At 40.3% G+C, this 24,921-nt stretch overlaps 2 protein-coding genes across 2 annotated transcripts in view; one reads left to right on the top strand and one right to left on the bottom strand.

Annotated features, from left to right (window-relative positions):
• Positions 1-16,464, top strand: part of apeh (acylaminoacyl-peptide hydrolase) — a 149,292-nt gene extending 132,828 nt beyond the window's left edge. Inside the window, exon 20 of the mRNA XM_048606205.1 lies at positions 15,169-16,464. Within this exon, the coding sequence (XP_048462162.1) occupies positions 15,169-15,259 (91 nt within the window). The 3' untranslated portion in view covers positions 15,260-16,464. The remainder of the gene's footprint in view (positions 1-15,168) is intronic.
• Positions 1-24,921, bottom strand: part of LOC109931684 (protein bassoon-like) — a 430,268-nt gene that overhangs the window by 22,279 nt on the left and 383,068 nt on the right. Inside the window, exon 13 of the mRNA XM_048606748.1 lies at positions 18,342-18,482. The gene's annotated coding sequence lies outside the window, so the exon portion shown is untranslated. The remainder of the gene's footprint in view (positions 1-18,341; positions 18,483-24,921) is intronic.

The raw sequence follows: 24,921 nt of genomic DNA, 5'->3' as shown, positions 1-24,921 counted from the left end.
CGGATTCTCCAGCATCTGCAGTTCCTACTATCTCAGTAAATGAAGAGGTTGGAGACAAATTGGAGCTGAGGGGTTCTGAGTACTGAAGCAGCTGGGTGGCAAGAAGAAGTTGAAAGGCTTATTGGATTAGTGACCAGTTAACAATGACAAAAGCCTTTTGCTGCCAATAATCGTGTGATTGGTTTTCAAGGTAACTGAACAGCTTGGGGCTAGGAACAAGATAGAGAGAAGTGTTTTGATCTCCACCAGCACAGAAGCTGTTTCTCTATTCTCTGCAGTCAGCAGTTATTTTAAGTTGTGATTTTTAACTGATAAGTCAAAGACCTTTTATAAGGGAATTGGCCACTTTGCATCACTCTTGTAAACCAGTGAAAGCATCCAGAGAAGACTGAACAGCAATGTTCTGGCCAGTATAATTATCATAAACATCAGGTCAGCAAGCTGTGACTAGGAGGCATTGAACTTCCAGCTTTCCTGAACCCATGTCTATTTTTTTCCTGGTCTATTTGTTTGTATGTCTGTGTATAAGGTGGCATTTATAAGGGGATTAGACTTTTAATTTGTAGTGTTATATACTGACAATTTACCTGTAGCTGGAGTCTAATTACTTGTAATAAACAGTAATCCTTGTTAAGTATAGAATCCTGATCCATGATTTCTATCAAGTTAGATCAGAAAATCAAGTAAAATGGGGAATTTTGTGTTCTTCATTTAAAATCTCTAACTGTTATGAAAACTCTGGGAATAGTGCTACCCCAGTGAGGTCTTAACACTTGTCTCTTCTGCAGTACAACACAATCATTTGAAGGCAGTAACAACCATAGCCCTTTCTGAGTAGGATAGTGTTGACATTGACAGAAATGCTTATCATATTACTGCCTGTTGAAACATCAGGAAACTGGAATGGTTTTTACAGTTATATCTGTCCCTTCCCAAGAAACTGTCAAGCTCACTTTTCGGCAACCCCACAATAGGAATGGGGAGTTGAGTTTGGCAATGGTTCATCAAAGTGAAATTGACATTATCATCTGAAATATGAACAGATAATTGTGGAACTACACAGCAGGGCAGGCAACGTCTGTGGAAACAGAAAACAGTTAGATGCACAGTCTGCATTATGTTCTGATGAAAAGTCACTGAACTCTGTTTGCAAAGATGCCATCAAACTGGAAAGCGATTGTGTAAAGGTAATTTCATTGGACTGGTAATTCAGAACCCTGGTTAATGTTCTGAGGAAATGGGGTTGAATTCTACCATGAAACCAAAAGATTCACTACTTTATGGAAGGAAATTTGCCATCCTTACCTGGTTTGGCCCACATATGACTTGAGACCCACAGTAATGCAGTTGATTCTCAAGTATCTTCTGAAATGGCCTGACAAGATACCCAGTTGTATCATACCATTATAAAGACTTAACAAAGGAATGAAACCAGCATCAGCTTAAACACCAGAAATGACAATGACAAATTCAGCCCAGTTGACCCTGCAAAGTCCTCCGTATAACCATCTGGCTTGTGTCTTGCAACTCTTTACAAAAATCAAACACTCTAAATTTACCAAGAGGCCTAAAACAAGCTTTAGGTGAAGAAAAGTAGCTAGCATTGATGTGAAGAGTCTGGTGATCTGATCAATGTGATAGCACGAGCCTGCACATTTCTTCTGCTGTCCACAGCGAGAGGCCCAGTGCTATTATCACATTATCACTGGACTGTAATCCAGAGACCCAGGAAATATTCTAGGGACTTGGGTTCAAATCCCATCATAGCAGATGGTGGAATTTGAATTCAATTTTTTTAAAAATCTGGAATTAAGAGTCTAGTGATGATTGTAAATGACGACCATTGTCGATTGTCAGAAAAACCTGTCTGGCTCACCAATGTCCTTTAGGGAAGAAAACTGCCATCCTTACCTGGTCTGGTCTACATGTACAGACCCACAGCAACGTGGTTGACTCTTAACTGTCCTCTGGGCAATTAGGGATGGGCAATAAATGCTGCCTAGCCAGCAACACCACATTCTATCAATGAATTAAAACAAAACATAATAAGGGTCTTTTCATAAGTGTAAATAATGTGTAGTTTCCTGAAACCAATCAATCCAGACTTTAATCATGTAGAGCATAACAAAACCAGGAAAAAAATAAAATTACTCATCTAAATTCAGTGTGATTAGTTCTACTCATTCCCAGTTTACAGTGGGTTGTTTACTAGATGTCAGTGTGAAGCAATTTCTGATTCCTTTGGAACGTTTGTTGGACTTATGTTGTTAAATGGATTCTTCCACTGAAGAAACAAAACATACTTTTGATTTGTGAACTGTTTAAAACTTCAAATGAATTAGTCAAGGCTTCCAAATTAATCAATTTCCTAACAAAATGATTTCCTTTAATTACGAATAAAAGTTTGATAAAATATTCTCATATTTATACCCACCTCCACTACCTCCTCTGGCAGCTCATTCCATACAGACACCACCCTCTGTGCAAAAGCATTGCCCTTCAGGTCCCTTCGAAATCCTTCCCCTCTCACCTTAAACCTATGCCCTCTACAGTCCCCTACCTTGGGAAAAAGATCTTGGCTATTCACCCTACCCATGCCCCTCATGATTTTATAAACTTCTGTAAGGTCACCCTGCAGGTTCTGACGCACCAGGGACAAAGCCCCAGCCTATTCAGCCTCTCCGTATAGTTCAAACACTAGGGGCCTCGGAACTAGGGGCCTCGGAACTGAACTCTTAGGATCACAGAATACGCACACTGGAGAAAGAGGCCTTTCAGCCCATCGAGTCTGCAATGACCCTCCAAACAGGATCCCACACGTACCGAAATCCCACCCCCATCCCCGTAACTCCACTTTTACCATGGCTAACCCACCTAGCCTGCACATCCGTGGACACTGCAAGACAATTTACCACAGCCAATCCACCTAACCTACACATCTTTACCCACGCAGACACAGGGAGAATGTGCCAACTCTACACGGAGACTCGTCCAAGGCTAGAATTGGACCCAGGTCCCTGGCACTGTGAGGCAGCAGTGCTAACCACTGAGCCACCATCCTGCGCTATTAGCAAACTGTCTACTTGTGTAGAGATTTCACTTGCAAACACAGGTCTTGGGGGCAAAATTGTGCACAGTTGGCATGTCTCTCATTAATCTACCAACCTCTCTGTAGGCTTGCAAATGAAGATTGGTGACGCAGTGTCACCATATTCTGCTAAGAAGTCACAACCTTTAGGAAGAATGAAAAGTGAGTGGAAACAAACATCTTTAAAAAGCATGCAACTAAGTTAGATTTATGCATTTCAATAACTTAGATAATATTTGAATAAGAAATTGTCTCATCTCATTTTAACAAATCCATTGACTCAAGTATGCACTTCCCAAATTCTAAAAACTGATATACAACACTTACATGGCCCCTTCTGTTATTTGGGCTGACAGAAGCTATTTCTATGCAAACGAGAGATATTTCTCACCCTCCCTGCTGTGCACAGATCTGTTCTGTACTGTACTGTAGTCAGCCTTTGCGCACTGAATCACTGCCCACTGAATCATCGAACAAAACACACTTGCAAAATTTTGAGCAGAGTCTGAACAAAATCTCTAAATGTTACATGACAATATTTGCAAGTTTTGATAAGAGAACTATACAATTCTTAGAATAAAGTTTTAAAAAAAAAGTTTGAAATGGGGATTTCTTCCAATGTAACTAACAATTCACAAGCTTCAGTACAGAACAGATTCTGATAATTATCATATTATTACACTCAGTCTGACAGACAAAGTGAGGAATGCAAATTGATTCAGGCTAAGATACAAAACTGCCTTATAAAGACAAACTAAACCACCAATAAACCAAAGCAATCACAGCTGATGAAAGCAGAAAAATAACAATATGAGGAGTGTGTTCCAGAAATAGCATAAAACAATGAAGGAACAGCTAGACATGGCAAATTTAAGTGACTGAGAGGATTTGAAAATAAACCAAGAGGCAAAATGTGTAAAACATAAGGATGGGAACCATCAACTCAGAGATGAGGTAACCATAACCAAGCCAGAAGAGAGAAAATAATCTTTTGAATTAATTTGGGCTTGAATTCCATAAATAAAAGTTGTAAGGTTACTCTGCATAAAAACAAAACTTACATAGGATCAATCTCAGCTTAACCAAGAAAAATCCATTCAGCCTATGTTTAACAACCATGTTCATCATACTCATTCCTCCGTTCTGAGGAAGGGTCACCGGACCCGAAACGTTAACTCTGTTTTCTCCTTCACACATGCTGCCAGACCTGCTGAGCTTTTCCAGGAACTTTGTTTTTGCTCCTGATTTACGGATTCTGCAGTTCTTTTGGTTTTTATGTTCATCATACTGAAGGGGGAATGGTTCCAATCTTTGTTCACTGAGAGATCAAGTCAGTGCATTGAAACCTCCAAACGCAAATCAGTTGTTCCCAACATTCAATCTCATTTGCTGTTTCACGTCAATCACATACACTTGTTAGCTTATTGGGAAATGGTGGCTGGTTCCCCAGGAGTGGGATGGTGGGGCGGGAGGTGGTGAAGGGAGGGTTCATTGCAGGATCAAGTGAAGCTAGGGAGGGTGTTGTGGTAGGGTCTGGATGGGTGGAGAGTGAGCTGGGTCCAGACTGGGAGAAAAGGTGTTGGGGGAAAGGGTTTCAAGTCTAGAATGGGGGGAGAGGGGCTTGAGTCTGGGGCAGTGAGAGTCGGGGGAAGGGGGAGGAGTGATGGTGGGTGCAGCGTGGATGAAGGGCGCTGTCCAGTATGCAGTTTGGAATAGGCAATGAGGGCCAGAATAAAATTAGGAGTGGGGGAACATAACCAGGTCTGAAATGAAAGGGGTTGCCTTCAAAGTGGGTGAAGGGAGGAAATGGATCCAGAGCAGGGCAGGGGTGCGGGGTCCTGGGGGCATCAGGTCAGGATCTTGGGTATGTAATTGAGAGATGTGCGAGGTAACAATAGGATCAGTTTAATAGTTAAATAAGTGTTAGACTATGAAGTCTGGTGACTGACAGGTTAAAGTGTAACCAGTCATCTCTCTTTCATGAAATAGCAGCCCTAGAGTCCTCTAGGACTATGGCAGCTTTATCTTTACTTTCCTCGAGTAACTACTTTCTTAAATTCATCAGAACTCCCCAAATTTTCCAAGTTAAATGGAGACTTTGAGTTTCCAAGCAAAGAGGAATTGCCCAGTAGAATCTTCAATTTTTTGGGCAACCCTTTGAAGTCTGTCAGAATGGGATTTGCAACCATGTGCAACTCTAATCTACACTGGAATAATTACCGTCTGGTCATTGCAAAATCTGAGACATTGACTTCATTTCGCGCTCCACAGATGTTGCCAGACCTTCTGAGTATTTCCAACTTTGCATTCACTTCAGATGCCCAGCAGTCTTTTGCTTTTATGTTATTCAGCTTTGGCTCTTTGCTTTCCACAGAAGACATCTTCTTAATTCTAGCAACGAGTGCACTTCATGGTTGACAACAAAAAAAGCGACAGCCCATCCAAACGCATTCTTACAAAATGTCAGTTCAGTGAGTAGCATTCCTATCTGAAGTCAGAAGGCTGCAGTTTTAAACAGAGCACATAATCTAAGATCACTTTTTAGTAATGTGCTAAGGGGAGGTTGTACACTGATAGCCATCAGAATGTTGAGGAGCATGTTAAAAATTCCAGCACGTTACGTAAAAAGAACCCACAACTGTCCCACATGGTGGAACATGGCTCCCTCAATGAATATTAGATTAACTGGTCATGCATCTCTTTGCAGATTATGCAATTACATTACATCAATTGCGCATATGACAGTGACTGCTCTTCAAAATATTTAATTGCATTCAAAGTGCTAAGAATCTCAATAAGTACACATGCAAATACTTTTTTCCTTTATTCTATGTTCCCTTCACCCCAGAGTCTTTGTTCAAGCTAAAAAGTGCCTCACACATTGGCTTCTTTATCTGGACAAATTTGGGGCAGAAACAGACACTGGGAGCAAGAGTACGTCATTCAGCCCCTTGAGCCTGCTACACCATTCAATATGATCATGGCTGTTCGTCCAACTCAGTACCCTGTTCACCCTTTCATCCCTAAGAACTAAATCTACCTACTTCTTGAAAACATTCAATGTTTTGGCCTCAACCATTTTCTACAGCAGAAAATTCCACAGGTTCACCACTCTCTTAGTTCATGACCCTTGGTTCTGGACTCGCTGATCATTGAAAAAATCCTTCCTGCATTTACCATATCTCGTCTTGATAGAATTTTATAGGTTTCTGTAAGATTTCTCTTCATTTCCCTAAACTCCAGTGAATACAGTCCCAAACAATCTAGTCTCTCTTCTGATGTCAGTCCTGCCATCCATGTCAGAAATGGCCAACAAAACAGTCTGAAACAACAACAAACAGCACAAACAAGCAGCACAATGTCAGCCTGAGACTGGGAGCCACAGCAAGTTCTGCGGGATGGGGACCAGGATGATGTTGGGGAGGACGCTGGCTTGAAGAGAAGGAGAATAGAAGTTGGGCTGCAGGGGGAGGGGAATTGGGCCATTCTCAGTAGGGCAGGAATGAGGATATGGTGAGCAGAGTCAAGTGGGTCAGTGGAACTGGGGGATTGTTAGGAAAGTCAAGTGAGCCATCGGAAGTGGTGGGGTAGGGGGTGAAAGTCTAGTGAGCCACTGGAAGGAGGGTTAGGGTGTGTTATGTTTTGTGTCATGGTCAGTACATCAGTGTGCCTTTCACAGACACGCTCATGATCTCATCACTGCATCATAGCTTGAGATCTGAGGGTATAAAGATCTCATACTCCACCTTTTATGGGTTCACATGAAGCATTACACACTACTGGAAACATGCTGCTCTGTTGCAAAATAAAAGCTTTATATTAGCCCATACATATATGGACATGAAGAATCTGTTATTGATAATGCAATAATTAGTTGTGATGCATGTCTATTGGATTCTTCAAGACCACTGGTGTTCATGTCCAGCGAGACAGGACAGACCTATCAGATGGATACCCTGTGGGAGGCAAAGTCACAAGAGGGGGTGAGTAGCCAGTGCACCAACAAAGAAGTGACTGGGTCTGGGAAAATTTTGGAGTAGTGAGTGATTGAGTGACCGAAACTGTGCCAGACATACATTCACCTTTCCTCCTCTACTCCAACTCCTCCAGCCCCCAAAAACAATACATAAAGTAGGCTTGGAGAGGAGGAAAGGCCAAGCTGAAAGGCAATGTACCTGTCAATGCACTTTTGTGTGAATTGTGCCCATCATAAGTGAATGCAATTTCATTGTTAGTTCATCCAACTTCTTAGCTCCAGCCTGATGCCGCCCACTTCCTCAGTGATCAGAACTTGGGGCCCAGTCCTTTTCTCCCTTAAGGTCACTTAGACCATTGATGCTGGAGGTCGGCTATGCTGCCCTTCGTATTGTTTTGAAGATTGCAAGGTTCCTTTGTGATTTAGCAACCAAAGCTAGGGACACCACTTAAGATGTGACCTGATTAGAATATTGCATGGTTTTGACAGACTTTTGACTTGTACTTCATTGTGCTGTAATTCAATTTGCTGTATATCTTATTGCAACAGAACTTTCATGTCTCTTGGTTTTTCAATGTTGGTCAATTCTACATGATTCATTGAATGTGTATGCATGAATCATCCATTCCTTTATGTGCAATACTTTACACTTATCTGCACTGTATTTCATCTGCTACCTCACAGAATCACAGAATTATATTGCCACAAAACAAGACTGTCTGGCCTATCAATTCTATTACCTCGTGCCAATCTCCAGCTTTTCTCCCATATAGCTGCACGCCATTTCAATCCAAATAATTATCAATGCCTTCTTGAATGCCTCAACTGAACCTATCTCCACCATATTTCCAGGCAGTGCATTTAATGCCTTAACTGCTCACTGTGCGAGTTTCTTTTTCTGACATGCCCTTGCTTCATTTGCACATCACTTTAAATCCATGGTGCCTTATTCTTTTTTGTTTTACAAATGGGAAGAGCTTCTCCCTATCTACTCTATCAAGCTCGCTTATGATTTTGAAAATCTTTATCAAATCTCTTAACCTTCTTCTCTGCAAAGAGAACAGTCTCAACTTCACAACTAAAATTTCTCATTCATGGAATCATTCTTGTAAATTGCTTCTGTGCTCTCTACAATGCATTCACATCTTTCCCATAATTTGGTACCCATAACTAGACATAATATTCCAGCTGAGATCTAAAAGTCTTGTATAAGTTCAACATTATCTACTCATTCTTGTATCTTATGCCCCTATTCATAAAGTCCAGAACACTGTATGCTTTATTAACTGTTCTCCCCACCTATCCTCCACCTTCAATAATCTGTGCACATATGTACTCGGCTCCTGCATCCTGTTTAGAATTGTACCCTGTATTTTGCATTGTCTTTCAATGCCCTTCCGACCAAAGTGCAGCACCTCACACTTCTCTGCATTGAACATCATCTGCCACCTATCTGCCCACTCGACCAACTTGTCAAAATCTTTTTAAGTTCCTCACCATCCTCCTCACAGTTTACAATTATTCCAAACTTTGTGTGATTTGCAAACTTTGAAATCTGCATAACAAGATCAACATTATTAATATATATCAGTAAAATCAAGGGTCCCAATACCAACCCCCGAAGAACTCCTCTACAAACCTTCCTCCAGTCCAAAGTATTTCCATTGACCATCACTCTCTGTTTTCTATCACTCAGATCTGTACAGTCTTTCCAGAGATAAAAAAAATTGGATCAATCTTTTCTGCTTTTTTATTACAAAAATATTCTTTACTCATAAAATATATCTTTACATACATACACAGGTTTTAAAGCAGTTCTGTATAGTCCTTGCCAAGAAAGAAAAAAATGAACGCTGGAATTTAACATTCTCTGCAGTTGCAAAACCAAAGTCATTTCCTATTTATGCAGGACACTATGCCCTGTAGGTGAAAATTGGTTACCAGGAGGCAGTGGTCAGAGAAGAACACCAACTTGATATTGATGGATCTGACTGAGCATGTTCGGGAGACAAACAGGAAATATGTCTTTGAGTAGATAGACCCATCTTGTGGCCACCAGGTGGGTCTATGATAAGCTCTGTCTGCAGGGGTGCTGAACACATCATGCAGCTTGGTGACTTTAACCGTTTCCATCAGGAATCTGGACATGGTGTCCGGTTTGCTATCAAAACCTCCAGACTATCCATCAGCATCGATGATATGGTTGAAGTCTACGGCCAGAGTGACTGGCCTGGACGTTGCCAACAGAAGTGGGAGCTGCTGCAGGAATCTTTACCACCTGGGCGTACACATTAATTAATCTCAGGGGAGTGTTTCTGTACATAATGTCTGCTGCAAGGAGACACTTGCCTACCATCTCCTTAACTTCGGAGATGGTGAAGCTGCCTCCTTGCCGCAGAATATCCAGGTTGCAGGAACAGCAATCATTACCCCTCTCCTGACCAAATCTAAGGCCCATGGGCCTACAGGCTTGACTGCATCCTGTAGCAACTGAAGTGTGGTATCCTGCTCTCCTGCAGAAACAGGAGGCCACTTTGATGTTGGCCAGGTAAGTCAACATGGAAACACATTGCGTGGTGACTTGTACGCCACGCACATTAATACTAGCAATTTTTAAACCCCACCTTTTAGGATTTTTAAGATTACCAAAGTGTCCAACATCAGTTTTTCTGTGGTCCTGTCATTGGGTGAGGTCCTGCATTTCTGTGAACCGTCGTACCCTTGCAGGGCTGAGGGAGCTGTCCTGTTCCTCCACTGGGACTATGTCCTGATCCGGTCTAATCGAGCAAGGAGGAAGCCAGGAAGGTCCGTATCTGAATCGGACAGAACTGCTGTCATGTTCTACTCCTTGTTTGGAGCGTCACAGCTCCTGGTTGCCCTGAGCTGTGGTGTGGTCGGTACCCCGTGGTTCCCCACTGGAAGTAGGTCTTACTGGGTCTCTCATGTCATCTAGCATTTCTCAGATGGTGGCAGGGGGTGCGTACTCCTCTCCTTCTCCCCCGTGGTGCTCTGTCTCATTTTTTTGTCTCATTTGCCCATCCCTCCGCACATGTTCATCTTCCGAGGAGTTGCTGGTGTGACCTTCATGCAGCTGCCACTTTCCTTTTTGACGTTGTCCAGTGGATGCCCCACATGGTGTTTAACTTCAGGTTTTTCCTTACCTCTGTCCACCCCCTCAACTCATTTTTTGCCTCGTCCTCCATTCACTCTGACTTCCTGGGAGGAGGAGGTCGAGTTGGTAGTTTTCCCGTGGCATGGGACTCCTTTCTCTCCTCGCCGGCCTTACCTTCCTTTTGGTGACCCTCGTTTCAGAGCTCTTACTGGCAAGTGGCACCTTACTGTCCTTTGGGGGCTTGGACTGCGTTGGCACTCTGGCCATCTGAGTTATGTGGTGTCCTGTCTTGGGCAGATCTTACACAAGTGGCCTGCATCCTCACACAGGTTGAAGATCTTGGACTCCGTACAGTCCTTGGTCAGGTGTCCCTCCTGTTCTCAGTTCCTACACAGGGTGACTTTTCCATCTGTTCCTTTTCTATTACCTCTTCGATAAACTCCTGCAAGTTAAATATGATTTTCGTTTTGAAAATCCATGTTGACTGTTCCTAACCAACCCGCCTTTGTCCATGTCCTGTCCTGAATAATTGTTTCTGGAAGTTTTCTCACCAATGAATCAAACCAACTGGTCTGTAATTGTTGGGCTTATCTGTATACCCTTCCTTGAACAAAGCTGTAATGTTTGCAATTGTCAGATGATTTACATATTTTTTGGCTCCATCTTCAGATGGCAACATTACAACAGAAGTAGGTAATTTAGCCCCTCAGCCTGTTGCACCAGTCAATGAAATTGTGACTAACCTGTGGCTCAACCTCATATACTTGCCTTTGCTCCATAAAGAGTAATGACCATGATTAACAAAAGATATACTCAGATTCTAGTGCCTCCTCCAGTTAGGTATATTTTGTGACCAGCATGCATCGAATTTTCAAACACAACCCACGAATGCAGATTAGCAACAGTACTAATGCCTGTACTGATTCCTGGGGTAAGCGACACAGCATCCCACTTCCTTCCAACAGTACTCTCCAGCATGTTTTCCAAAGTCAAGGGATCTGAAGAGTGATTCACCACAGTGCAGAGATTAACATAACAAATAGAATACCATATCAGCTAGCAAAGCCAGCAGAGTACACCTTCATGGATGCAGTGCTGAAACAGCATAGATTCTGATCAAATCACACTTTTTGTACTACATTGAGCTTTGTTCATCAAAACGCAAAGAATATATACATCCTTCAACAATTTCTGAACCTTTGGCAGGTTTTATGTTAATTTCCATTGTATTAATTTAAATCTTCGTATAAACAACCTTTGCACATCTTGGTACACAGAGGGTTGGATTTTACAGGCATGTATTTGAAGCGTAAAAATTCCACAGGTACTGTAGCCACTGCTTATCCACTCCCCTCTGCCTCTGCCATAACCTGACTGGCGGCAGAGGAGGCATGGGAGGACTGCCCACTCGGGGGTCAACTGAGATCACTCCACCATCACTGAGATTTAAGCAGTGGCTGGGTAGGTCCGTGCCAAACATTAAGCCCAGGGCAGATTATCTCTCAGCATCTGCAAAGCTCCTGAAGAATCTGGTATGTTTCAATAAGGTTGCCTCTCATTCTTCTTAACTTCAAAATGTGAAAGCACAACATATTTGACCTCTCCTCATGAGAAAATCCCTGCATATCCAAGATCAAACTTCTTTTTCTGCCTCCAATGCCAGTATTTCTTTCCTGATATAAGGGGACCCAAACAATGATGTAGGTGTGGTCTAACTACTGCCTTGTACAGTTTTAGGAAGATTTCCCTATTTTTATACTCCTTTCCCTTTGAAATACAGGCAAACATCCCACTTGCTTTTGCTATGAACTGAACTTAAGTACTAGCTTTATGTGATTCATCGATGAGGACTTCTGTTATGTCTACTCTGCATATCAAGAGTAGTCAGAAGATATCTGTTGTTCGTGATGCACTCTTTGTTTTGCCACTTTCACATGAATGTCCAATGCTGTACAGTTCTTGACATTAGATGAGTCAACAAGAAACATCTCTTTATGTCTCCTTTATTCATTGACTGCATTAGAATGTTTTATCTCTGTCAGCTCTGTTTGCAATAGCTTCCTCTATGTAAAGAAAAGTAGGGGTCAATGGATAAATTGTTGTGAAATTAATTCTGATCAACTATAACTTGTTATTCCAGGCTTGTCATTGGATGTAGTCCTAAGCTATAAGGATCAGTAGATGCTGGACTTCAGCTCTGGTCTCTGTCGAGTTGCATTTCTCAACTGTAGAGGAGACTGCAATAATTGGTTTAGAATAGGGAAAGAATTATTAGTCAGTGATGCCCTCACTCAGTTTTGTGCATGATGCAAATGTATGAGTAAAGCATTAGGCTCAATTGTGACAAGTGGTTCACTCCCATATATACATGAACTTGTTCACACTCTCTTAGTTAACCTGTAATAAGTCACTGTTTATCCTCACACACAACCGAAAGACATTATCCATTACGCTGAGTCACTTATCTTAGCTGAGCTGTTGACCAGAAGTGGTGACTGGAGTGCAGCTGCTCCTCCACAGGGAGGCAGAGAAAATCATTATTCACCTCAGAACTATCACAAATGAAGACCATGTGGGAACAGATTGCTGGTTTATTCTCTCAATTACAACTATACTAAGATAGAGATACAAAGGCATCAATACTCTTGGGTGCTTTTCATGCTACCAATCCAATGTAAAATCCAAATTACAACTTTATCTTTGATCTAAACTGAACGACAATAGGTATCTGAAGTATCTTATCAAACAGTTTCAGAAAACCCAAATATATATTGTACCCATATATGTACTTATTCAGTTGCCTTTTCAAACTGTTCCAAAGATTTTGTTGGGCATGACCTGCCATGTTAGCTTAGATTCACAATTGTTACTGTTTCAGCCGCTTCCTTAGTAAATGTCTTTCTGTTGAAAGAAAATCTCAAGATCTGTCATGCTGTCTGTATAAAGGCATGTAAAAGCAGCAAGGCTTCAATACCACACAGATAACAACTGCATTTCAAAAGTAATTTGTTGGAAATTAAATGAAACATCCTGACAATGTTAAAGGTGCTACATAGTTCTTTGTACCTAAAGGCAATCACGTCGTCGGAAATAGAAACTGAAAGGAAAGTGAACCACTTAATAGGTTTGAACAAAACAAAGAGACATTAATTGGTTGAGTTAGGAGCAGAAAAGAAATGAAAAATGACAAGGATATTTCCAGCATTTAATTAGAAGCTACTAAATTATTAAAAAAACACAAACACATCTAAGTAATGTACAAAAAAGAATGCAAGGATAAGCATACATGTCAACAGCAGAAATGTAAATAAAAAAAGACAGAAAATATCAAGCACACTGTTTTGCCAACACCTGAAAAGAAAATAAAGATCGACAGAGAAGGCAGATATTCTTTTGAAGTCTCTATGAAAGGCTAACCTGTAAAGGATGGGAGGAAAGAGGCCCACTTTCTTGAAAGGAAAAGGGGCTGTTAAAATTAACGGCTCGGATTTTGCATCAATATTATGTGAAACTAACAGCTGTCACGGTTCTGAAGAGGTATATAGGAGAACAACATCTAGTGTCCACAAATTCCATGTATATGATACAATAAAGAATTGAATTAGAGCACATAAAATTCACAGAACACACCATTTTATAAAAGGTGCAACACAAAATAGTTCATTTTGCACATCAGGTCTGAATTGATGTTTTATCTAGGCCAGACAACTTGTTCAATCTTGTACTTTGTGTGTCAGTTACTGTTCAGTTTGTAGCGCTTCTGCCTTTGAGTCACAAGGTTCCAGGCTCAAGTCCAATTCCAGGACATGAGCACAAAAATAAAGGCTAATACTCCTGTGCAGTACTGAGCGACTACTGTCCTGTCAGAACTGCTGCTTTTCAGATGATATGTTAAAACAAGGATCTGCCTTCCAACTTAGGTGGGGACTATAAAACCCAAGGGCATTCTTTCAAATGAGAGTGAGTGAGTTATTTCAGGCATTCTATCCCTTAACATCACAGAAACAGATTCTCTGGCTGTTATCATACTGCTATTTGTTGGAGCTTGCTGAACAAAATCAGCGCTGCATTTCCAACATTACAACAGTGCCTACACTTCAAAATTACTTCATTACCTATAAAACATTGAGATTTCTAATGGTCATGCAAACCATTTTATGAATGTGATCTCTCTTTCTTTCTTTCCTATGCTTCAGCGCACAGATTAACACTCTCCTTTATTGAGCCACCTTCCAATTCTATTTTGAAAGTGCATATGGGCTCTGCTTCAACAACATTTCGTTAGGTCTTGCAACATCCAGTAATTTGCACAACTGTCTAGTGTTGCAATAATTGTCAGTTTATGGTGACTAGAAATGGTGAAGATCTCCATAAAATCTCATGGGTTTTCAACTGCCTTTTCTCATTTGTGTGGGGTTTCAATTATTTCAAGTAAATGCAGTTCATACATTATACAAGGTGACAAAGTGGTGTGGCTGTAGTATCTCAATCTCTGAAACAGAAGGCCTGAGTTCAAGTCTCACCGGCTCCATAGATGTGTCATCACATATTTGAACAGGTTGATTAAAAATATATGTAAGGTATGAAATCAATACTTAAATCTGTTTCACGAGTGGATCATAGGGACAGAGTGAGAGATTTTATCTACCTCAAAACTTAAACAGAGTTAAAATCAAGCTCATAAAGTAGGAGTTTTAAACCTCTGAAATAATTTCTGGATAGACGCCGTCTTGGATTCTAGTAACATAGATGTGAAATAAGCTCAGTTGCTGAATAATTGATCCAATCTGGGAGCATCTGGGAATCATGCTGTACACATTTCCTGCCAGACATTGTATAAAAATGTGTCTGTATTTCCACCCACTGTTGATATTGCTATATTAAATTCCTACTAAAGCCTAATCAGTAATGTCTGTCGTAGTTGACATCAATTTTACTTCTTTGTACTTTCAGCTTTGTATATTGTTTTGATTCATTTCTCCCATCCTGCAGCCTCCTGTGTCACACTACATCCTCCACTGCAGGCTGGATTTCTCTTCAGGCAACCACGGACAGCAATCTTCAACCAGCTGTTAGAAACTGAGAACTGTGGTGACATTTCCTCAAGGTACTCCTCTTGGGCTCAGACGCAAGGGTCTGGCTTGTGCTCATTGCCTAACGGTGACTGTACAAGCAATCAGGATGACAAATTTCATAAAACAGCAATTTAGAGATCACCTATTTCTATAAACTTATGCTCATTAAGGGAAAGGATGTTACAATGTGTCTTGGAATATTTATGCACAAATTGTGCAATTGCAGGTCAGATGTAGCACAACTGAATGTCTAAGGTCACAGCCCTTCTGGTACCAGCATTGTGCCTGAGCGCCAAAGTCAGAACAGCAACTATAACTGCATTAATGTGATATTTTTCCATTCTCTGCTACACCTATTCTGTGGCCAGTGAGAGAGAGATTGCTGGATTGGCATTGAATCCAAACCATTTTAAGCCAAGGGCCCGTGCCCATTGACAACTGGCTTTGCCTGGTCAAACAACTCACTTGGGACCAGCAGAGGAAGGAACGTCTTTCTTTACACCACATGGGCTCAAAACTGACTCACTCTGTGCCATTTTGTCAGTTTCCTGCATGTGCTACCATTGCCGAAATTAACACGCCATATGGTTTTTATGTACTCACAGTGCTACAGGCATACATTCCAATTTACACCCATTGGAATAATAGTCAGATATGCTTACAACATTGAAAATTAGTAACAGCGAACATTGCACAGGTAATCTGAGATCCTCTGGTTAGATCAGGACCATTCTGAACTTTAGCTCTGCCCTGCTAAAACTGTCAGGAAAGCTCCCTACTTTCTAAAACAAATGGGATGGATGAACGCTTCTCTCTTCTTCAAGATGGATGCACCAATTCCATTAGATGATAATCAACAGCTTTGTTACAAAAATGCATTCTTCCTGAAGATGTTCTATAATAAACATTTTGGCAATTGAAAAGAAAAACAAAATGGAAAAGCTATGAAGTAAGCACAAAGAACAAGAATGATGAAGAGGAACTGAATAATAGAATATCAAGGTGGGTGTAGAATGTTAATGAGAAAACAAGAGAAAAGAAAGATTTACTCTTTTTAAGAGAAAGAGTGCTAAACTTTCATGCCACACATCTCTGCAAGTGATATTTTAAGCAGGTAGGTGATTGAAAGCAGCGTCTGCAATTATAAGAAAAATTGCTACCTGTCAACAAAAGATGCATTCAAGGTAAACCTTTTTAAAGCCACTGTGATTTTAATAAATCTTTGCAGTGAAGAACCCATAGATTCTTCAAAATGTCAAACATGCAAGTTAACAGAAATGCTTGTTTGTGTATTTAGAACTGAAATCATTAGGTCAAACTGATGGAAATGTTTGTCAGTTTGATGGTACGTTTGTTCAATGTAGTGCACATTGCCTGCAAACCATCAGCATACATGATATAAAAAATAATTTTGGGCATGATTTAGTTCTATACATTCAATTAGCATACTTGAATTATTCACTGCAGGTATTTAAATCATTTAGAATACCAGGCAAAGGAATGTTGACCTTGCCAAGCCAAATTCACTTTTACCAACTCTCAAATGTCAATTGCTCCATTACTGTATAACTTTCTTTATTATATAATGATATATCTGTGCTACTTGTAAACATAGGATCATCTGGCCTCTATCCAGCCAATAACCTTGACACATGTTAGATCAAATCATCTGCATTGAGTGCCCTCTGAGCAACAAAATGGTTATGAACCACCCAAAGCTTTTCTCATTTGTTCGTAAACGCACCATATGAAAATGCATCACATTGAGACAACACTATATCATTTGCCTATATTGTTATATAGTATTAAATGTCTTACTGATTTTCTCTTTCCACGCTATTTCTTTTAGACATCAGTAACAGTCCAGCAAAGGTTAGTGAATGTGCAACTGAAGTAATTTGCTGCTGTTTACATTGGAAGGATTAACATAAGTAACTAAGAATGTATCGCAGAAGTTCTGAGCATGGAAAGAAGCCATTCACTCCATCACTGTTTGCTGGTTCTTTGCTACAATAATCTGGAACTGCCTGTTCGCTCCCTATGCCCTTTTCTAAACCAATATTAACATCTGATATGCTTTATTTTCATTCCATGAGCCACCTAACTGTACTCCTGATTTTTATAAATAAGTAGAAAATATACCCACTTTAATTGATATTCTATGTACTTTTTAAAAAAGCTTGCATTCAAAGTAAATACAGTTGAAACAACTAAATTATCACAATTTTTCATTGTAATGGTTCTATAATTACAGTTAATTAAAGATCATAGTTACCAAGGGCCAATGACAGATGTAAACTTTCAGTAGGACTCTCACATCAGTCAAAATCAGTGTTACCAACATCAATGCAATACAGAACAATCAGCCCATCACATTCTTATAATTAATCATTGAGATTGTTTAAAGATGGAAAAATCAGACTAGCTCACCTACTTATTATTGTCTAGGGAGTACGCTTCGCAGCAGCATCATCAAAAAAACTGGCCAATGCCATTGCTGGAAAATGCTACTAACAATAAATAACAACTAGCCAATAAGATTCTAAGAATCTTATAACAATATAATCCTGACAGTTTGTTAACAAGAAATATCATTTGGAAGGGTTTTCCTTGTGTGTACAAATATTCACTTTTATGTGCAATTTCAAACTGCTGTGCAGAGTGATGTGCTAATGATTACAGTTGTGGCATATTCCTAAGTCTTGTACACTTGAAACTCTCTCACTCTATTGTGTAATATGAACTGAAAAAGATGATGAGAATCACAGATTTCTTCACATGTAGAAAAGGTAGTCATTATCCAAACAAAGGAAAGACAATTGTCTTAATTATATTTTGCATTATATGTCGGAATGCTACAATGTTAGGTAACTACGTTAGATTTATTATAATGCATAACAGGCCATCTTGAGACTAAAACATCAAAATGGAAACAAATCTTTTAATAAACACATTCTATGCTGTGAAGAATCCTTTTTAGTTTCCAGACTTTTCTGGTTCGGGATTTAGAAGTATCAAAACCCTATGCCCTCTGCAACCTTTGACACAATATTCCACATTTGCGAAGGAAACTGATAATTGTGAGCCTACCTTGGCAGAGCTGTCAGATACTGGGGTTATATTTCCTGCAGTGCTGGATAAGGACAGTGAGGTTATTCATTCTCTGCCCTCACACAGACTCATGGCTTTCTGTTGCTGTCTGGCCTTCAATATCGAAGATGTTCTACAGTCCTGTTGGGGTTAAAGCATTTGAATTGAGGATGTTAATTGGCCATGGCACAAAATCAAGTCAACCAAAGAGAAGGAATACCTGTGTGTTTGCTGAGTTGGATTCATTATAGAAAGGCATTGAAAGATGACTCGTGTGATTGGTTTTAAAAGTCTGTGAATGAACTGGGAGGGAAATGCTTTCAGAACTTTCTGTGGTAAAAACAATCAGACAGAAATGCATGCTTGTATTCTGTCGGCATAGTAAGATATGGCACAGTGTATGTACAGTCATCCTTGGCCCACTGAAGGTGTGCCAAATGCTTGGTTTCTATAACAACAATTGGAGCTGCTCCAAAGCAGATAGCACTTCACCATCTGCAACCAAGCAAGCTCCTTCTGCTGCAGCCTCAACCTGCTGCTGAGCTTACGACGTCATCATGGGCCCTTTCCTGTTGCGAATCATGTCACAGCCCTGTGATGAAGCAAGATTTACCCTTCACTACTGTGTTTGTGTTGAACAGAAAATCATTTAGTTGACATTTAAGAGGTTATTCCGATTATTTAGAAATGTTTCATTTTGATCTCCAATATCAGGTCCCTGAGCTAGGAAGAAGAGGTCAACAGGGAGTTGGGTAAAAGGGAAAGAGTGATCAGGGGTGGTTGGGAGTGGGGAAGAAGATGGGATGTTGGGAAGAAGGGAGAGAACAAAGAGTTAAGGAGGAGGGCAGACAGTGGGGAAGGAGGAGTAAAAGAATGTAGAATTGGGAAGGCAGAGGTGGGCGTGGAGTTGGGAAATTTAATCCGCATAATTTTTCGTAGAGTTACCTCATCATTTGTGAAAATCCAGATGGTTCCCTTGTGCCATGAGTAAGTCCTTCATTACCTGATGTTCACACTCTGAGACTGGAAAACTGACTTTGCCAGTAGGGCAAATTACAGGCTCAAAGCTAATTTCTAACACTCTGATGTATATTTCAACATTCATTACTCCAACCTAGGCTGAAATTTGCATTGATTAACTCTGAGCTATAGAAATGAAAGGTATAGACACACACTGACTGATAAAAATAGAACTGTCAGGTCTCAACAAAAGATAACCAGTTTCAAAAGAGCATGAATTTTGTGGAAAGGGTCAAATCTAGCCTCATTGTTTCGCTTAAAGAGGTCAGAGCAGATGGAAGACATATTAGTTGAAAGCAGCCAGGTAATTAAGGAACTGTACGGACCAATTCAATAGCTACTGTGCCATTTTGTTTGATTACACCCATGAATTGTCACAAAAATAACTATCTATTGTTATTTCTAGACAAACTGAAATATTTTCTCAAAAAAGAAAGAGACAAGTGAATATAATTGCTCCAATGTGCTCACTCTCACCAAGGCAGCAGTTGGTCTTCAGTTCACAATCTGGATATACCATACCTACCAACTGGACAGTTTTCAGCCCAATAACCTGGAAAAGACTTCAGTGAAATATTCTACTTTTACTGGAGGAAAAATCAAGAGGGTTTTAATCACTGGAGAGAGGAACAATTGGTGTTCTCCAAAGAGTTTCTTTCAAAACAGCTGGCATTACTTGGCTTTGCAGCAGGGAATATATTTCTTTATGTTAGATCTGACTAATGGAGTCTTTGAAAAAAAAAATTGAAAATAGCACAGGTTTGATGGTAAGAACTATAGCTTTTTGTTATTCAGCATCCTGGTAGTTAATACTTGGAAAAAGATTCCATTGTATTCAATTAAAAATAAAACTGAGCGCGGTCTTGACAAATGTATTTGAATACATGCCTGTCCAACTTGGAAAATAATATCAATATGGTTGGATTGATAAAGTGCCTCCCAATCAGGAAACAAATTAAGTAGAGTAATAGCAATGCTGGATATTGCCTTAATAATGCTTTTTAACACAGTCCATATATTATTTTGAAAGGTCTCTCTGTCTGTCTCTCCCTTCGCCCCCATCACGCTCTCTCCTGTCCAGGAACCCAACTTGCTGTTGCCTACGTTTTGAGTCACGTTTTTCTCTGGAGCCTTTTATAATTGATTCATCAACATGCCTCATTTAATTTTACTATGTCAACTATCAGTATAGTTTCAGGTCCTGGCCAGCAGGTGACTCTGCAATGCAAGATACTGATATATCCCGACAAACTCGCTCATTCTTCTGTAACATTGCTCATCCGTTCCAACTTCAGTTCCTTCATCATGGAAAATCCTTGCCAACCCTTGACTTCTCTAATGTGCTCCTTGTTGATCTCTTATCCTTAGGCATTCACAATCTAAAGCATGTTTGAAACACATCAGCACCTCTCCTCTCTCACACTTATTTCTGATCATTGGATCAGGTCCCGTTTTCACTGAAAACAAAAAGTGCTCGAGATCACAGCAGGTCAGGCAGCATCCATGATGAGAAAGCAAGCTAACGTTTCAAATCTAGATGACTCTTCATCAGAGCTGAAATGAAGTATGGAGGGGGCAGCATTTATGCTATAGTGGTGGTGGGGGGTGGGGTTTAGTGCAGGGGGAGAAAGGATGTTGATAGTTCAGATTAAATGATCAGAATATGAGAATGGCAGAACAATGGTGTGTCTAACTGCCAAATTGGAAAGAACAGATAATCCCACTGGAGTGGGGGGAGGGAAGAAAGTGTGACAGAGAATGTAACATGCAAAGCTAAAAAAAAGGGAAGGAATGGAGCTCCTCCAGTTTGTACTGTGACTTGCTGGAGCATTGAGGACAGACAAGTGCATGCGAGCAGGACGCTGTGTTAAAATGACTGGCTACAGGAAGGTCAGGGCCATGGTTATACATCGACTGGAGGTGTTTTTCAAAGTGGTCACCCAGTCTGCATTTAATTTCTCCAATGTAGAGTAGGCCGCATTGGGTACAGTGAATACAATAGGCCAGATTGGAGGAGGTACAGGTGAAATGCTACTTCACCTGGAAAGACTGTTCAGGCTCTTGGATGGTGAGCAGGGAGGAGGTGAAGGTGCAGATGTTGCACCTTATGCGGTTATAAAGGAATGTGCTGTGGGAAGGGGTGTGGTGTTGGTAGTCGAGGAACGGACAAGGGTATCCCAGAGGGAACAATCCATTTTCACTGACCTAGTACTCCATCACATTGAATTTTGAAAGGTCAACCTTATCTTCATATTCGACTGTGGTCTTGCTCCATCTGCAACCTCCTCCAGCCTTCCAGTTTGCCTTTGTGATCTTAGCCTCCATTCAGCCAAGAATTGAGTAGAGCTTTCGCCATGGATTTTTCTCCAAGGTTTATCTGCTCCTAAAGTGGGAATAGGATTTATGAATTCCATCACAGGCCCACTGTGACACTGACTCACTTTACCTCTTGAGTGTAATGAAGATGTAGTTTACTTACGGGAACATAATTGATCAGAAGTAACAAGTGTCTGGGCCTATTTCAGGAGGAAAGGTAGCAATTAACAGACCTCTTCCTTCAATCAAAAAAAAGTGGGTTGAGCTCTGTCACCCTAGGATTGGTGCTGCTCACTTACTGGCAGTCTCAAGGGTCATAAACTATACAATGGGGCAGGGAAATGATCTGTTTCCCCAGGTCCTGCTCACCCTGCCATTATTTAAGTGCAGTGGGCTAGTCTGGTGTTGCACAGCTGAGATTTCTGTTTAATGGAAGAAAGTAAATTGCAGGACAATGGAACCAATAATTGGGATTCAGCAATTGTTCTCCCCATTCTATTTCCCTTCATCTATTGTCACAATCCAGATTGCTTTGGATTGTGTGGTTCTGATCAGTTTCAACAATGATGCGAATTCCACCGTTCAGGGTCACATAAAGTCCTTCTATTGATCTATTTCATTTTTAAAAATTTGCTTGCAGCACTTGGAGTGAAAGAACATCTTTGCCTGCAACACAAGGGTAAATAAGGAATAGTTATTAACCGCGACTGTCACAACAGGCTGAGGTTCAAACCCAGACCGGTACACTTCAGGGTCTTTAAACTCACCAGTACACTCCAACAGAATTGAAATTGGCTTTTTAACTCCTGTCCTTGTCTATTCTTCATAGAGGAAAGCACAAAATGTGTTTGCAATTTGGGACGTAATCTGCAGAGATTGGTTTGCTGTGCATCAATGGGTTATCAGGCCTTCATTATCTTTGTAGTTAGATTAGATCACTGTCTAATCTGTTTTGATTTTCTTCTCCCATCCTCATGTACAAGTTTGGAAGGCTATTGTTTGAAGTTCCTATCGTAACTGTAGGTGTGACATTCCATGTGTCTTATTCTTGAGATAGCTACTTAATTTTCATTTTTTTGTTGTAGCAGCAATCTTTTTAAAAACTTATTTAGAATTAAAAGTTACAAATATTCACAGTACTTTGGGGTTCTGACCTGTAGACATGGAACTCCACATTTGAACTCTGCCAGACTCTGCATTTCTCTGTGCTTAGTTTAAAAGGTTTCTGCAAAGCCATCTTTTAACCAAGCTTTCAGTTATCACATCACAAAGTTTTGGTCTTCATTTCTATATATTTTCATTTATTTCCTTTCCCCTTTTGTAAAAATATCTGTGAAGTTTTCCACGTGAAAGGCACTATACAAATACAGGATGTTTTCACTATACTGGCTAGTGTCACTGATTAGGAAAGGAGAAATTCTGCCTAGTCCATCCATTATGTAAAGTGCTTGATTCATATTTACATCATTTAATTTAGAGGAAATGGAAGAAGTTACCAAAATCTTAAGACTGTGAATTGGAAGAAACGGCTAAGTTAAACCTATATATGTGATTGATAAGCAAGCTCTCTCTCAGGTTTCAGTAATGCAAAGTGACAGTGTTGGGATAGTTGGGATTATGTTTTTAATGTGTTTCGAAATCTTTCAAATTGTGTTACATGTGAATAGCTTGAATCATTCAATTGTATCATCTTTTCTTTTGTGTAACATATGTTCGTGTTATTGTCTAATGTGCTTGTGTCTCAGTTAAAAAAAAACACCTTTAAATGAAAACAGAAGCAAAACATGATCTATCAAGCCAGATTTTAGTCTGGGATCTGACATGGCCTGTCATAGATTAACTAGATCATAATACTGTTCTCCCAGATCACAAGATGCTGGAGCTATTATAGCATTCCCATTCCCACCTTGACTAAGATAAACAAACATGGCATTTGAAACTGGGAGCTTCCTATGACTCCGTTTCATGCCATATTGCTTCCTCACTTTGAAAAGTTCTGTCATCATTTGGTTCCACTGGCCCCACCATAGAGCCCATACATGACACCTCTGTAACTTAAACTGTCCTTTTGTCCTCCAAAGTTCTAAAGTTTGTTGAAGCCTCTGAAATTTGTGCTAATTTCTCACGACATCAAAGGTTGATGCTTTCCAAACAAGATTCTGTCCTGAAGCAATTCTAAGCAAAATCATAGATCTCACTGTCTATGTTTGAAACCATGGTGTATGATCACTCTTTTTTCTTCTTAAACCCTTTGTATTCTTGATGTAGTCAAACTCACCACCCTTTTCTAATGCCCCTACTTTATTGAGTGGATTTTTTCTTCATTTGTTTCTACTCTTATGTATGTAATCACAGCCACAGCTTCCATTTATGCCTCTACACTATTGCTTCAGGAATCCCCCAAGGACTTACTTTTGGTCACCTTCCTTTCCTTCAGGCTGCCGCTCAGACAACATCAACCAAAACTAGTGACTGGTGCCACAGTGAAAACATCTAATCCTAACTCTCCTCTATCCCTATTTCCCAGTTGTTGATGAACATTGATTTTCTCCAGTTTAAGACTGGAGCAACTAATGTATTGCCTGCAGCCCCAGCCATAAACATCATACAAGTGCCTCCAAGCCCATTCATCTACTTGGATGCTGTCTCAAGTTGAAGCTGTTGACAACCCCAGAGCCTTATTAAACTTAGGATGAGCTTCCGATCCCATATTCTCTGCATCACAAATATTGCCAAACTCCATCTCTGTCATATTGTTAGTCTTTGCCACTGATGTTTGGATCCTTGTGCTTTTACCTTCTCTAATCATGATGATTCTATTATTCTCCTAGCTAGCCTCAATCCTTATTTACTTAAGTCCATCTAAAACTATGTGCCCATATTCTAACGCACACCAACAGTCACTCAACATTTGTGCTTGTTGCCTTACACTGAGTTCTTAGTTCTCCAACAATTCACATCCAAAATTCTCATTGTTGTATTTAAATCCCTTGATGGCCTCACTATTTTCAATCTTTAACACTTGCATCTGCCCTTCAAATCTGCAAGAACTTTTGTTCCTCCAATTCTGGCCTCTTCTACACTTTTACTCCATTCTTCCATCTGACTCTTATATAGTCCAGTTCTTAAATTCTGGAATTCCCTCACTAAGTCTTTCCTACTCTAACCTTTAAGAATCTTTTAGTCACCTTTTTAATATATCCTTCCTCATGTTGTTATCAATTTTTCTTTGATTACCATGAAA

Source organism: Rhincodon typus, chromosome 16 (genome assembly GCF_021869965.1).
Source record: "Rhincodon typus isolate 14 chromosome 16, sRhiTyp1.1, whole genome shotgun sequence".
In the NCBI taxonomy this organism is placed as follows: domain Eukaryota; kingdom Metazoa; phylum Chordata; class Chondrichthyes; order Orectolobiformes; family Rhincodontidae; genus Rhincodon; species Rhincodon typus.
Note: the sequence above shows the minus strand (reverse complement) of the source record. Positions and strands in the feature narration are given on the sequence as shown.